General features: G+C 43.3%; 1 protein-coding gene across 9 annotated transcripts in view; it reads right to left on the bottom strand.

Moving 5' to 3' along the window:
• Window positions 1-17,161, bottom strand: part of postna (periostin, osteoblast specific factor a) — a gene marked incomplete at its 5' end in the record, with an annotated part of 42,520 nt that extends 25,359 nt beyond the window's left edge. For all 9 annotated transcript variants that reach the window (XM_029770336.1, XM_029770334.1, XM_029770332.1 and 6 more), the window contains 7 exon segments: window positions 7,415-7,459; window positions 7,551-7,596; window positions 7,736-7,803; window positions 7,972-8,074; window positions 14,174-14,304; window positions 16,619-16,749; window positions 17,025-17,161. In XM_029770336.1, the coding sequence (XP_029626196.1) occupies window positions 7,415-7,459; window positions 7,551-7,596; window positions 7,736-7,803; window positions 7,972-8,074; window positions 14,174-14,304; window positions 16,619-16,749; window positions 17,025-17,161 (661 nt within the window).
• Between the last annotated feature and the right edge of the window lie 3 nt (window positions 17,162-17,164).

Raw genomic sequence — 17,164 nt, forward strand, 5'->3', positions numbered from 1 at the left:
AAGGGACCCAGTGCTGCAGCATCTATAATAAAGGGACCCAGTGCTGCAGCATCTATAATAAAGGGACCAAGTGCTGCAGCATCTATAATAAAGGGACCCAGTGCTGCAGCATCTATAATAAAGGGACCCAGTGCTGCAGCATCTATAATAAAGGGACCAAGTGCTGCAGCATCTATAATAAAGGGACCCAGTGCTGCAGCATCTATAATAAAGGGACCCAGTCCTGCAGCATCTATAATAAAGGGACCCAGAGCTGCAGCATCTATAATAAAGGGACCCAGTGCTGCAGCATCTATAATAAAGGGACCCAGTGCTGCAGCATCTATAATAAAGGGACCCAGTGCTGCAGCATCTATAATAAAGGGACCCAGTGCTGCAGCATCTATAATAAAGGGACCAAGTGCTGCAGCATCTATAATAAAGGGACCCAGTGCTGCAGCATCTATAATAAAGGGACCCAGTGCTGCAGCATCTATAATAAAGGGACCCAGTCCTGCAGCATCTATAATAAAGGGACCCAGTGCTGCAGCATCTATAATAAAGGGACCCTGTGCTTCAGCATAAATCAGGGAGAATGACAGTATTCATTGGTGTCATAAATAGCTGACAGCTGACAGATTTAAACTGTCATCAAAGAGTCTGAGGCTCCCTCCACCTCTCTGAGGTCTACGGCCGTGTGGCAGAGCAGTTCATGTATACCGGTAATCACTTCCAGACGGTATCCGAGCCACATGTATGGTTCGGCTCCACGCTGTATTGTCAATCAGACACTGGTCTTCTCTCTCACTACAGAATGTAGTGGAGGTGCTTTTGGTGATCTAACGCTACTGTTATTAGTTACTGTTAGATTCATATACCACCTCCAGACATGTGATCTAACGCTACTGTTATTAGTTACTGTTAGATTCATATACCACCTCCAGACATGTGATCTAACGCTACTGTTATTAGTTACTGTTAGATTCATATACCACCTCCAGACATGTGATCTAACGCTACTGTTATTAGTTACTGTTAGATTCATATACCACCTCCAGACATGTGATCTAACGCTACTGTTATTAGTTACTGTTAGATTCATATACCACCTCCAGACATATAACTTGAGATGAGCTGAGCTGTGCTGTGTTGAGACGAGCTGTGCTGTAGTGAGACGAGCTGTGCTGTGTTGAGACAAGCTGTGCTGTGTTGAGACGAGCTGTGCTGTGTTGAGACGAGCTGTGCTGAGGTGAGACGAGCTGTGCTGTGTTGAGACGAGCTGTGCTGTGTTGAGACGAGCTGTGCTGTAGTGAGACGAGCTGTGCTGTGTTGAGACGAGCTGTGCTGAGGTGAGACGAGCTTTGCTGAGGTGAGACGAGCTGTGCTGAGGTGAGACGAGCTGTGCTGAGGTGAGACGAGCTGTGCTGTGTTGAGACAAGCTGTGCTGTGTTGAGACGAGCTGTGCTGTAGTGAGACGAGCTGTGCTGTGTTGAGACAAGCTGTGCTGTGTTGAGACGAGCTGTGCTGTAGTGAGACGAGCTGTGCTGTGTTGAGACAAGCTGTGCTGAGGTGAGACGAGCTTTGCTGAGGTGAGACGAGCTTTGCTGAGGTGAGACGAGCTTTGCTGAGGTGAGACGAGCTGTGCTGTGTTGAGACGAGCTGTGCTGTAGTGAGACGAGCTGTGCTGAGGTGAGACGAGCTGTGCTGAGGTGAGACGAGCTGTGCTGAGGTGAGACGAGCTGTGCTGAGGTGAGACGAGCTGTGCTGAGGTGAGACGAGCTGTGCTGAGGTGAGACGAGCTGTGCTGTGTTGAGACAAGCTGTGCTGTGTTGAGACGAGCTGTGCTGTAGTGAGACGAGCTGTGCTGTGTTGAGACAAGCTGTGCTGTGTTGAGACGAGCTGTGCTGAGGTGAGACGAGCTGTGCTGTGTTGAGACAAGCTGTGCTGTGTTGAGACGAGCTGTGCTGAGGTGAGACGAGCTGTGCTGTAGTGAGACGAGCTGTGCTGTGTTGAGACGAGCTTTGCTGTGTTGAGACGAGCTGTGCTGAGGTGAGACGAGCTTTGCTGAGGTGAGACGAGCTTTGCTGAGGTGAGACGAGCTTTGCTGAGGTGAGACGAGCTGTGCTGAGGTGAGACGAGCTGTGCTGAGGTGAGACGAGCTGTGCTGAGGTGAGACGAGCTGTGCTGAGGTGAGACGAGCTTTGCTGAGGTGAGACGAGCTTTGCTGAGGTGAGACGAGCTGTGCTGTGTTGAGACGAGCTTTGCTGAGGTGAGACGAGCTTTGCTGAGGTGAGACGAGCTGTGCTGTGTTGAGACGAGCTTTGCTGAGGTGAGACGAGCTGTGCTGTGTTGAGACGAGCTTTGCTGAGGTGAGACGAGCTTTGCTGAGGTGAGACGAGCTGTGCTGTGTTGAGACGAGCTTTGCTGAGGTGAGACGAGCTTTGCTGAGGTGAGACGAGCTGTGCTGAGGTGAGACGAGCTGTGCTGAGGTGAGACGAGCTGTGCTGAGGTGAGACGAGCTTTGCTGAGGTGAGACGAGCTGTGCTGAGGTGAGACGAGCTGTGCTGTAGTGAGACGAGCTGTGCTGAGGTGAGACGAGCTGTGCTGAGGTGTATCGCATTGGCCCTTTTCCACATCTTTCCTTTCCCAAAAAGTGGGCAAATGTCTTTTAACTACAGACATAGTTTGTTCTTGTTAGGTACCTTGGGCAGGCTGTGAGCAGACCGTTGGCTACGCTAATTCTTCTGCACTTGACTGTCATTGCCAGCCGCAGTCTGTTAACACACACTAATGAGCAGTAATAAGCATGGCCAGCCAGGGAGACACTAATGAGGGTGTGTGTGTGTGTGTGTGTGTGTGTGTGTGTGTGTGTGTGTGTGTGTGTGTGTGTGTGTGTGTGTGTGTGTGTGTGTGTGTGTGTGTGTGTGTGTGAGACACTAATCCTGCACTAACAGGGTAATGTAAAGGTGCTGAGGGGATCTGCCAAAGCAACCCATTCTGGCATGTGAGTGTGTTGCATGGATTTTGTGTGTGTGTGTGTGTGTGTGTGTGTGTGTGTATGCGTGTACGTGCGTGCGTGCGTGTGTAAATCCTTCATCGTTCATTACAAACCCAGCAGAGACAGATTGAAGCCCATACAACCATACTTACTGTACGCAAGTTACCATTGCCTTCCCACGGGCACACAGAAGAACTAATAAGGACCCTCGCCAATTATAAAAACAGAGCACAACCTTCAGAGACACAGACCTCTACAAACCACAGTTGGCTGAACAGCACTGAACCTGATATAAAACCTCAGCTAGAGTTCTCTGAGTGCATTTTTAAAGGGGCGTCTGTAGTTTAAACAATAACAATGCGGATACCCCCCACCACCTGGAATAAAAAACAAGCTTATATTTTGGACAGACAGTTGAACTAAGCTCATGAAGCATTTTATAAGTTATATTCTTCAAGAATCAATGGGTACATATCATTAATTTAGAAGTTTAAAGAACAATGGGAGCAGCAATCGCAGATTGCCCCTTTAATGAGAGGCAGACAGTCTCTCTCACTTCCTAATTAGCCTTCACCAAACTGCTTATCCTCAAAGTGCTGTTGCTCAATACAAAGAGCCAGGCTTATGTTAGATTGGTCCCTTGCCCAACATGACAGATTCTGGTCAGGAGTATCCGTCTCTACTAACGAAACAGTGACAGTTCAATGACCTCATCAACAAGAGACCTGATTAACGAACATAAACAGAGTCCAGTATTTCATACGGAAGAACATACGGATAAAGGGAGGCAGAGGCAGTAGTTTATCAGAGCAGCAATGAAGAACTGCAACACCCTGTCTTTGCCTTTGGTAGATACTGTACCACAGAGATATTATACATGGGTGTAATAGAGATATTATACATGGGTGTAATAGGACTGAATAGAGATATTATACATGAGTGAAATAGGACTGAATAGAGATATTATACATGGGTGTAATAGGACTGAATAGAGATATTATACATGAGTGAAATAGGACTGAATAGAGATATTATACATGGGTGTAATAGGACCGAATAGAGATATTATACATGGGTGTAATAGGACGGAATAGAGATATTATACATGAGTGAAATAGGACTGAATAGAGATATTAAACATGAGTGAAATAGGACTGAATAGAGATATTAAACATGAGAGTAATAGGACTGAATAGAGATATTAAACATGAGAGTAATAGGACTGAATAGAGATATTATACATGAGAGTAATAGGACTGAATAGAGATATTAAACATGAGTGAAATAGGACTGAATAGAGATATTAAACATGAGAGTAATAGGACTGAATAGAGATATTATACATGAGAGTAATAGGACTGAATAGAGATATTAAACATGAGTGAAATAGGACTGAATAGAGATATTAAACATGAGAGTAATAGGACTGAATAGAGATATTATACATGAGAGTAATAGGACTGAATAGAGATATTATACATGAGAGTAATAGGACTGAATAGAGATATTATACATGAGAGTAATAGGACTGAATAAAGATATTAAACATGAGTGAAATAGGACTGAATAGAGATATTAAACATGAGAGTAATAGGACTGAATAGAGATATTATACATGAGAGTAATAGGACTGAATAAAGATATTAAACATGAGTGAAATAGGACTGAATAGAGATATTATACATGAGAGTAATAGGACTGAATAGAGATATTAAACATGAGAGTAATAGGACTGAATAGAGATATTAAACATGAGAGTAATAGGACTGAATAGAGATATTATACATGAGAGTAATAGGACTGAATAGAGATATTAAACATGAGTGAAATAGGACTGAAAAGAGATATTAAACATGAGAGTAATAGGACTGAATAGAGATATTATACATGAGAGTAATAGGACTGAATAGAGATATTAAACATGAGTGAAATAGGACTGAATAGAGATATTAAACATGAGAGTAATAGGACTGAATAGAGATATTATACATGAGAGTAATAGGACTGAATAGAGATATTATACATGAGAGTAATAGGACTGAATAGAGATATTATACATGAGAGTAATAGGACTGAAAAAAGATATTAAACATGAGTGAAATAGGACTGAATAGAGATATTAAACATGAGTGTAATAGGACTGAATAGAGATATTAAACATGAGTGAAATAGGACTGAATAGAGATATTATACATGAGTGTAATAAGACTGAATAGAGATATTAAACATGAGAGTAATAGGACTGAATAGAGATATTATACATGAGTGTAATAGGACTGAATAGAGATATTAAACATGAGAGTAATAGGACTGAATAGAGATATTATACATGAGAGTAATAGGACTGAATAGAGATATTAAACATGAGAGTAATAGGACTGAATAGAGATATTAAACATGAGAGTAATAGGACTGAATAGAGATATTAAACATGAGTGAAATAGGACTGAATAGAGATATTATACATGAGTGTAATAGGACTGAATAGAGATATTAAACATGAGTGTAATAGGACTGAATAGAGATATTAAACATGAGAGTAATAGGACTGAATAGAGATATTATACATGAGTGTAATAGGACTGAATAGAGATATTAAACATGAGAGTAATAGGACTGAATAGAGATATTATACATGAGAGTAATAGGACTGAATAGAGATATTAAACATGAGTGAAATAGGACTGAAAAGAGATATTAAACATGAGAGTAATAGGACTGAATAGAGATATTATACATGAGAGTAATAGGACTGAATAGAGATATTAAACATGAGTGAAATAGGACTGAATAGAGATATTAAACATGAGAGTAATAGGACTGAATAGAGATATTATACATGAGAGTAATAGGACTGAATAGAGATATTATACATGAGAGTAATAGGACTGAATAGAGATATTATACATGAGAGTAATAGGACTGAATAGAGATATTATACATGAGAGTAATAGGACTGAAAAAAGATATTAAACATGAGTGAAATAGGACTGAATAGAGATATTAAACATGAGTGTAATAGGACTGAATAGAGATATTAAACATGAGTGAAATAGGACTGAATAGAGATATTATACATGAGTGTAATAAGACTGAATAGAGATATTAAACATGAGAGTAATAGGACTGAATAGAGATATTATACATGAGTGTAATAGGACTGAATAGAGATATTAAACATGAGAGTAATAGGACTGAATAGAGATATTATACATGAGAGTAATAGGACTGAATAGAGATATTAAACATGAGAGTAATAGGACTGAATAGAGATATTAAACATGAGAGTAATAGGACTGAATAGAGATATTAAACATGAGTGAAATAGGACTGAATAGAGATATTATACATGAGTGTAATAGGACTGAATAGAGATATTAAACATGAGTGTAATAGGACTGAATAGAGATATTAAACATGAGAGTAATAGGACTGAATAGAGATATTATACATGAGTGTAATAGGACTGAATAGAGATATTAAACATGAGAGTAATAGGACTGAATAGAGATATTATACATGAGAGTAATAGGACTGAATAGAGATATTAAACATGAGTGAAATAGGACTGAAAAGAGATATTAAACATGAGAGTAATAGGACTGAATAGAGATATTATACATGAGAGTAATAGGACTGAATAGAGATATTAAACATGAGTGAAATAGGACTGAATAGAGATATTAAACATGAGAGTAATAGGACTGAATAGAGATATTATACATGAGAGTAATAGGACTGAATAGAGATATTATACATGAGAGTAATAGGACTGAATAGAGATATTATACATGAGAGTAATAGGACTGAAAAAAGATATTAAACATGAGTGAAATAGGACTGAATAGAGATATTAAACATGAGTGTAATAGGACTGAATAGAGATATTAAACATGAGTGAAATAGGACTGAATAGAGATATTATACATGAGTGTAATAAGACTGAATAGAGATATTAAACATGAGAGTAATAGGACTGAATAGAGATATTATACATGAGTGTAATAGGACTGAATAGAGATATTAAACATGAGAGTAATAGGACTGAATAGAGATATTATACATGAGAGTAATAGGACTGAATAGAGATATTAAACATGAGAGTAATAGGACTGAATAGAGATATTAAACATGAGAGTAATAGGACTGAATAGAGATATTAAACATGAGTGAAATAGGACTGAATAGAGATATTATACATGAGTGTAATAGGACTGAATAGAGATATTAAACATGAGTGTAATAGGACTGAATAGAGATATTAAACATGAGAGTAATAGGACTGAATAGAGATATTATACATGAGTGTAATAGGACTGAATAGAGATATTAAACATGAGAGTAATAGGACTGAATAGAGATATTATACATGAGTGTAATAGGACAGCATTTCAGAAATCCTGCTTCAACATTGAAAATAAAGATCAACAGGTTTACCTGATTCTACTGTGATGTGGGTTGTTGTCGTGGTGACTGTCCTCTCTGCAAAAAAAAAACAAAAACAAGCTCGTATTACATCTATGTTCAGAAACCATCAAGGCTGTCATGATGATGATGATGATGATAAACTTACTGATGAAGGTGAGGGGGATTTCGGTGTAGGAGAATCCAGAGACATACTAAAACACAAACAAGCACGACAACAACAAATGAGAGGTTGGGGTAATGTCCAGCAAACACACACACACACACACACACACACACACACACACACACACACACACACACACACACACACACACACACACACACACACACCTTGATCTGGATGTACTTGATGAGTCTCTTCAGCAGCACCAGCAGGTCCTCGCGACCCACAGGCAGGTCTGGAGAAAACAGAGACGTGTTTACAGACACACACACACACAAGTAAACACACACGAACACGCACACACACAATCACACGGTCATGCACACACACACACACACACACACACACACACACACACACACACACACACACACACACACACACACAGACACAGGTAACTCACCCCCGGGGTAAAGAATGTTCCTCACAACGTGGATCACTCCATTGGTGGCCATCAGGTCAATATCTGGCACGTCCACCGAGTTGACGTTGATGGAGCTGTTCACCTGTCACAACAGGGGTTCGTAACAGTGTTATAAACAGTTATAACCACTGTTGCTGCTATACCCAATATATGAATAGGATGGAAGTTTTCCACCTAGGAGCGGTGATAACAGTAATAACACTGGATTAAATCATGTTTGCGTCTAAAGGTCAGCTATAGATGATAACGTAGAGGACATTTTAAATCAGGGCAGCCCAACCCTCTTCCTGGAGATCTAGTGTCCTGTAGGTTTACAGTCCAACCATCTTCCTGGAGATCTACCGTCCTGTAGGTTTACAGTCCAACCCTCTTCCTGGAGATCTACTGTCCTGTAGGTTTACAGCCCAATCCTCTTCCTGGAGATCTACCGTCCTGTAGGTTTACAGCCCAACCCTCTTCCTGGAGATCTACCGTCCTGTAGGTTTACAGCCCAACCTTCTTCCTGGAGATCTAGTGTCCTGTAGGTTTTCAGTCCAACCCTCTTCCTGGAGATCTACCGTCCTGTAGGTTTACAGCCCAACCCTCTTCCTGGAGATCTACTGTCCTGTAGGTTTACAGCCCAACCCTCTTCCTGGAGATCTACCGTCCTGTAGGTTTACAGCCCAACCTTCTTCCTGGAGATCTAGTGTCCTGTAGGTTTTCAGTCCAACCCTCTTCCTGGAGATCTACCGTCCTGTAGGTTTACAGCCCAACCCTCTTCCTGGAGATCTACTGTCCTGTAGGTTTACAGCCCAACCCTCTTCCTGGAGATCTACTGTCCTGTAGGTTTTCAGCCCAACCCTCTTCCTGGAGATCTACCGTCCTGTAGGTTTACAGTCCAATCCTCTTCCTGGAGATCTACTGTCCTGTAGGTTTTCAGTCCAACCCTCTTCCTGGAGATCTACTGTCCTGTAGGTTTACAGCCCAACTGTCTTCCTGGAGATCTACCGTCCTGTAGGTTTACAGCCCAACCCTCTTCCTGGAGATCTACTGTCCTGTAGGTTTACAGTCCAACCCTCTTCCTGGAGATCTACTGTCCTGTAGGTTTTCAGTCCAACCCTAATTTAGCGAATCTGATTCAGCAAGTTAAGGTCTGTTGAGCAGCTAATAAGTAGAATCAGGTGTGTTAAATTAGGATTGGACTGAAAACCCACAGGATGGTACATCTCCAAGAAGAGGGTTGGACTGAAAACCCACAGGATGGTACATCTCCAGGAAGAGGGTTGGACTGAAAACCCACAGGACGGTAGATCTCCAGGAAGAGGGTTGGACTGAAAACCCACAGGACGGTAAATCTCCAGGAAGAGGGTTGGACTGAAAACCTACAGGACAGTAGATCTCCAGGAAGAGGGTTGGGCTGTAAACCTACAGGACAGTAGATCTCCAGGAAGAGGTTTGGACTGTAAACCTACAGGACAGTAGATCTCCAGGAAGAGGGTTGGACTGAAAACCCACAGGACGGTAGATCTCCAGGAAGAGGGTTGGACTGAAAACCCACAGGACGGTAGATCTCCAGGAAGAGGGTTGGACTGAAAACCTACAGGACAGTAGATCTCCAGGAAGAGGGTTGGACTGAAAACCCACAGGACAGTAGATCTCCAGGAAGAGGGTTGGACTGTAAACCTACAGGACAGTAGATCTCCAGGAAGAGGGTTGGGCTGTAAACCTACAGGACAGTAGATCTCCAGGAAGAGGTTTGGACTGTAAACCTACAGGACAGTAGATCTCCAGGAAGAGGGTTGGACTGAAAACCCACAGGACGGTAGATCTCCAGGAAGAGGGTTGGACTGAAAACCTACAGGACAGTAGATCTCCAGGAAGAGGGTTGGACTGAAAACCCACAGGACAGTAGATCTCCAGGAAGAGGGTTGGACTGTAAACCTACAGGACAGTAGATCTCCAGGAAGAGGGTTGGGCTGTAAACCTACAGGACAGTAGATCTCCAGGAAGAGGTTTGGACTGTAAACCTACAGGACAGTAGATCTCCAGGAAGAGGGTTGGACTGAAAACCCACAGGATGGTAGATCTCCAGGAAGAGGGTTGGGCTGTAAACCTACAGGACAGTAGATCTCCAGGAAGAGGGTTGGACTGAAAATCCACAGGATGGTAGATCTCCAGGAAGAGGGTTGGACTGAAAACCCACAGGATGGTAGATCTCCAGGAAGAGGGTTGGGCTGTAAACCTACAGAACAGTAGATCTCCAGGAAGAGGGTTGGACTGAAAACCCACAGGACGGTAGATCTCCAGGAAGAGGGTTGGGCTGTAAACCTACAGGACAGTAGATCTCCAGGAAGAGGTTTGGACTGTAAACCTACAGGACAGTAGATCTCCAGGAAGAGGGTTGGACTGAAAACCCACAGGATGGTAGATCTCCAGGAAGAGGGTTGGGCTGTAAACCTACAGGACAGTAGATCTCCAGGAAGAGGGTTGGACTGAAAACCCACAGGATGGTAGATCTCCAGGAAGAGGGTTGGACTGAAAACCCACAGGATGGTAGATCTCCAGGAAGAGGGTTGGGCTGTAAACCTACAGGACAGTAGATCTCCAGGAAGAGGGTTGGGCTGTAAACCCACAGGATGGTAGATCTCCAGGAAGAGGGTTGGGCTGTAAACCTACAGGACAGTAGATCTCCAGGAAGAGGATTGGACTGTAACCCTACAGGATGGTAGATCTCCAGGAAGAGGGTTGGACTGTAAACCTACAGGACAGTAGATCTCCAAGAAGAGGGTTGGGCAGCCCTGACTGAAGTGACCACCACTACCCGACAACTTGACCTATGCACCAACAAGGTGCTTTTCAGCTCACACAGCTTTGACACCCCAGTGCTGTAGTTCTGTTAGCCCGACTTCAAACAACATGCCAGGAATAGTTGTCATTGATCGAGTGTGTGTGTTTGTGTGTGTGTGTGTGTGTGTGTGTGTGTGTGTGTGTGTGTGTGTGTGTGTGTGTGTGTGTGTGTGTGTGTGTGTGTGTGTGTGTGTGTGTGTGTGGTGTGTTAGAGTAACATCTTACTAAACACTCTCCAAAGACAACAGTCTTGAAAAGGTGAAAAGTGGGGACATTCACAGATAGTGATTCCAGATGTCATGTCCCTGCCATTGTTAGAGGTTCTGGTTCTGTAAATGGAACATTCTACGCCACCAGGAAAAGTAATTTACTGTAATTTAATTGTCTCGTTGTGGGTCTCTCGGGACGGCCATGTTCTGTATGAAACAGAACAGTTTCTCTACTTTCATTTGTCCCATTCTCTCTCTCTAACCCAATACGTTATGTTTCTCCTTCTCTAACCCAAAACTTTGCATTTCTCTCTCTCTAACCCAATACTGTATGTTTCTCTCTCTAACCCAAAACTTTACGTCTCTCTCTCTAACCCACTACTTTACGGTTCTCTCTCTGTAACCCACTACTTTACGTTTCCTTCTCTCTGTAACCCACTAATTTACGTTTCCTTCTCTCTCTAACCCACTACTTTACGGTTCTCTCTCTCTAACCCACTACTTTCCATTTCTCTCTCTCTAACCCACTACTTTACATTTCCTTCTCTCTCTAACCCACTACTTTACGTTTCCTTCTCTCTCTAACCCACTACTTTACGTTTCCTTCTCTCTCTAACCCACTACTTTACATTTCCTTCTCTCTCTAACCCACTACTTTACGGTTCTCTCTCTCTAACCCACTACTTTACGTTTCCTTCTCTCTCTAACCCACTACTTTACGTTTCCTTCCTTCTCTCTCTAACCCACTACTTCACAGTTCTCTCTGTAACCCACTACTTTACGTTTCCTTCTCCCTCTAACCCACTACTTTACGTTTCCTTCTCTCTCTAACCCACTACTTTACGTTTCCTTCTCTCTCTAACCCACTACTTTACATTTCCTTCTCCCTCTAACCCACTACTTTACGGTTCTCTCTGTAACCCAATACTTTCCATTTCTCTCTCTCTAACCCACTACTTTACATTTCCTTCTCTCTCTAACCCACTACTTTACATTTCCTTCTCTCTCTAACCCACTACTTTACATTTCCTTCTCTCTCTAACCCACTACTTTACATTTCCTTCTCTCTCTAACCCACTACTTTACATTTCCTTCTCTCTCTAACCCACTACTTTACATTTCCTTCTCTCTCTGTTACCCACTACTTTACATTTCCTTCTCTCTCTAACCCACTACTTTACGTTTCCTTCTCTCTCTAACCCACTACTTTACGCTTCCTTCCTTCTCTCTCTAACCCACTACTTTACATTTCCTTCTCTCTCTGTAACCCACTACTTTACAGTTCTCTCTGTAACCCACTACTTTACATTTCCTTCTCTCTCTAACCCACTACTTTACATTTCCTTCTCTCTCTAACCCACTACTTTACGTTTCCTTCTCTCTCTAACCCATCATTTGAACCACTTTCTAACTGAACACTCTCCCACACACTCACATCATACACACACGCACACATGCACTGTTTCAGTGTTGTCCTCAGTGTGTGTAAGGTCATTCCTTTCACCCGTCTCTCTGCACGTCCCCATTTAGACAACAGCCTAATCTGCTCCTTCAGAGCCTGTATCTGTGGAGTTCTGCCAAAACGAATGAAATCTGGCTTCCTGATGATTACCTGGCATCTCCTCTCTCCACCCCTCTCCCTATCCCTTTTCTCCACTCTCCCTAAACTCTCTCACCCTCTTCTCTCTCTCTCTCTCTCTCTCTCCTTCCTCCCCCTCTCTCTCTCATCGCTCTCTGAACTCTGTTGCCCACATATCATTCCGCTCACCCTCCTTCCTCTCCTCCCTAACTCTTCCTCACCCTCCTTCCTCTCCTCCCTAACTCTTCCTCACCCTCCTTCCTCTCCTCCCTAACTCTTCCTCACCCTCCTTCCTCTCCTCCCTAACTCTTCCTTGCCCTCCTTCCTATCTCTTCCTCACTCTTCCTCACTCTCCTCCCTAACTCTTCCTCGCCACTATCACCCTTCTTTTTACTCATTACCCATAATCCTTTCCTTCCTTTTCTCCTACCGTCCCTCCCTTCCTTCCTCCCTCTCCCTCACCCATAACCCTCTCCTCCCCTTCCTCCCCCCTCTCCACCTACTCCCTGCATCTCTGGACAAGGTTATTAGACAATGCCTTGTTTCTGTGTCTCTGAATTTCCTTCATGAGTTAAGGAAGGCTTGCCTGAGATTGTCCAGCCTGATAGAGACAGGAAAAGGGCTTCTCTGTGTTGCAGAGAAAGAGAAAGGAGAGACAGGGAGTCTTGACCACTCCTAACGTATGATAACCAGGCTGTAACAAGGGTCCAGAAGATTTTCACATGAAATGAAATGGAATATATCCTTGCCTTAGTCTGACATTATATGTGAGTTGCAGAAATGAACCAAAACACAGTGAAGTCAGGGAAGTCAGTGAAGTCAGTGAAGTCAGTGAAGACAATGAAGACAGTGAAGACAGTGAAGACAATGAAGACAGTGAAGACAGTGAAGACAATGAAGTCAACAAAGTCAGCGAAGTCAGCAAAGACAGCGAAGTCAGTGAAGACAATGAAGACAGTGAAGACAGTGAAGTCAGTGAAGACAGTGAAGACAATGAAGTCAGTGAAGTCATTGAAGACAGTGAAGTCAGTGAAGACAATGAAGTCAGTGAAGACAATGAAGACAGTGAAGACAATGAAGTCAGTGAAGACAGTGAAGATAGTGAAGACAGTGAAAACAATGAAGTCAGTGAAGACAGTGAAGACAGTGAAGTCAGTGAAGACAGTGAAGTCAGTGAAGACAGTGAAGTCAGTGAAGTCCCCATGCTCCTGTGGTGGTGGAGGTGTTTTTAAAAGGAAGTGTTCTCCTCATGACAGTGATGTAATTGGAGTAGGTAATGAGAGACAATGTTTCCTTCAATGTTTCCTGTGTCTACTCTGCCTCTGGGACAGGAGAGGACAGACAGTCCACTCTACCTCAGAGTATTGCATCTGTATAGATATATTATTGAAAGAACTTTAGTGCTCACAAAGTCTCTTGAAAACTCTTGAAATATGTGTGTACGGGAATAACTTTGTCTAGTACTAACTAAGCAGAGAAAAATGATGATCCATGTTCTGTACATGCTTATTTTAGGTACCGAAACAAAGGCAGATACAGAGAAGACAATGGCAGCAGTGGTACGTACAGACAGCACTTGCAGGTTGTGTCCCTGGATGGTCTTGAGCAGGTTGGTGACCCCTCCCTCCAGTCCCCCGTTGATGAAGACGCCGTTACTGAAGTGGTAGAGCAGAATGGTCCTCAGGACGTTCACGTCGCCTAGTGATGACACGAGCAGAGGGCGGACTTAAAGACCTGTGTTGGGATTAATTACTTGAAAAACACGTTACATTGAACAATATTACTTTGTGTGGAAAGTAACGCTTTATATTACTAGTTATATTAATTTGTGTTACTTTCATGAAAGAAAATCTAAATCTCACTGTTTGTCTGAATGTCGTTGAGCTGCTCTTAGTAACTCAGGTTCAATCACTAGTTCCTCATTGCGGTGCTGCTTTCCTGTACTATTCATTAGCTGATTTCCTGTTACAATATATGAGCTGCTTTCCTGTACTATTCATTAGCTGATTTCCTGTTACAATATATGAGCTGATTTCCTGTTACTATATATGAGCTGATTTCCTGTACTATTCATTAGCTGATTTCCTGTTACAATATATGAGCTGATTTCCTGTTACAATATATGAGCTGCTTTCCTGTTACTATTCATTAGCTGATTTCCTGTTACAATATATGAGCTGATTTCCTGTTACAATATATGAGCTGCTTTCCTGTTACTATTCATTAGCTGATTTCCTGTTACAATATATGAGCTGATTTCCTGTTACAATATATGAGCTGCTTTCCTGTTACTATTCATTAGCTGATTTCCTGTTACAATATATGAGCTGATTTCCTGTTACAATATATGAGCTGCTTTCCTGTACTATTCATTAGCTGATTTCCTGTTACAATATATGAGCTGATTTCCTTTTACAATATATGAGCTGCTTTCCTGTTACTATTCATTAGCTGATTTCCTGTTACAATATATGAGCTGATTTCCTGTTACAATATATGAGCTGCTTTCCTGTACTATTCATTAGCTGATTTCCTGTTACAATATATGAGCTGATTTCCTGTTACTATATATGAGCTGATTTCCTGTACTGTATATGAGCTGATTTCCTGTTACTACATATTAGCTGATTTCCTGTTACTATATATGAGCTGCTTTCCTGTTACTATATATGAGCTGCTTAATGTGCCATACACAGTGCATTCTGAAAGTATTTACCCCATAAAGACAAAGCAAAACCAGTTTTTCTGGAAGATTTGGAAAATTTGTCAAAAAAAAACAAACAGAATCATTTATATAAGTATTCAGACCCTTTACTCAGTACTTTGTTGAGGAGGTGTTCCTCTGGGGGGTTTGAGGAGGTAACGGGACGTTTGAGGAGGTGTTCCTCTGGGGGGTTTGAGGAGGTGTTCCTCTGGGGGGTTAGGGAGGTAACGGGACGTTTGAAGAGGTGTTCCTCTGGGGGGTTTAGGGAGGTAGCGGGACGTTTGAGGAGGTAACGGGACGTTTGAGGAGGTAACGGGACGTTTGAGGAGGTGTTCCTCTGGGGGGGTTTGAGGAGGTGTTCCTCTGGGGGGTTTGAGGAGGTGTTCCTCTGGGGGGTTTGAGGAGGTAGCGGGACGTTTGAGGAGGTGTTCCTCTGGGGGGTTTGAGGAGGTAATGGGACGTTTGAGGAGGTGTTCCTCTGGGGGGTTTGAGGAGGTGTTCCTCTGGGGGGTTTGAGGAGGTGTTCCTCTGGGGGGTTTGAGGAGGTGTTCCTCTGGGGGGTTTGAGGAGGTAGCGGGACGTTTGAGGAGGTAACGGGACGTTTGAGGAGGTGTTCCTCTGGGGGGTTTGAGGAGGTAAAGGGACGTTTGAGGAGGTGTTCCTCTGGGGGGTTTGAGGAGGTAACGGGACGTTTGAGGAGGTGTTCCTCTGGGACGTTTGAGGAGGTGTTCCTCTGGGGGGTTTGAGGAGGTGTTCCTCTGGGGGGTTTGAGGAGGTGTTCCTCTGGGGGGTTTGAGGAGGTGTTCCTCTGGGGGGTTTGAGGAGGTAGCGGGACGTTTGAGGAGGTAACGGGACATTTGAGGAGGTGTTCCTCTGGGGGGTTTGAGGAGGTAAAGGGACGTTTGAGGAGGTGTTCCTCTGGGGGGTTTGAGGAGGTAACGGGACGTTTGAGGAGGTGTTCCTCTGGGACGTTTGAGGAGGTGTTCCTCTGGGACGTTTGAGGAGGTGTTCCTCTGGGGGGTTTGAGGAGGTGTTCCTCTGGGGGGTTTGAGGAGGTGTTCCTCTGGGGGGTTTGAGGAGGTGTTCCTCTGGGGGGTTTGAGGAGGTAGCGGGACGTTTGAGGAGGTAACGGGACATTTGAGGAGGTGTTCCTCTGGGGGGTTTGAGGAGGTAACGGGATGTTTGAGGAGGTGTTCCTCTGGGGGGTTTGAGGAGGTGTTCCTCTGGGGGGTTTGAGGAGGTGTTCCTCTGGGGGGTTTGAGGAGGTAACGGGACGTTTGAGAAGAAGAGAAAAAACGGCATACTTACTGGTGAGCATTGTGATGTCCTGTTCTGTGAGACCGTCGAAGGCTTCGTCTGTTGGGGCGAACACGGTGTAGGATCCCTCCTGTTTCAACAGCTCTGTCAGACCTGCACTCTCCATCAGAGACAGGAAGATCCTAGAAATACACAATCAATCAATCCATCAATTCTCCAGATCAGTTCCTTTGTTTCCTGTCCTCATTTTCAACAGCAATAACAAGTCTTGAACAATGTTCACTTTACCAAAGTAAAGATACAAAGGCAGGACATAATACATACATGTAACATTAGGTTTCACACATATATTTCATTGATATCAATAGTCAGAGTGTTGAGAGCACATGAACATCTCAGGTCCCTATAGGATACATGTACTGTATATTGACAAATTGATTAGGGTGAGTGTCCTTACTTAAAGCGTCCATCAGAGATGAGAAGTTCGTAGAGGGTGGTCTGAGCTGGTTTGATGAGTGAACTCATCAGATGAAGAGCTCCGTTGCTGCCCTCTTTACTGCCCCGCACCATGCAGGCATTCTCTATACACACAGCCTA

This window comes from Salmo trutta, chromosome 12 (assembly GCF_901001165.1).
Source record: "Salmo trutta chromosome 12, fSalTru1.1, whole genome shotgun sequence".
NCBI classification, from domain to species: Eukaryota; Metazoa; Chordata; class Actinopteri; order Salmoniformes; family Salmonidae; genus Salmo; species Salmo trutta.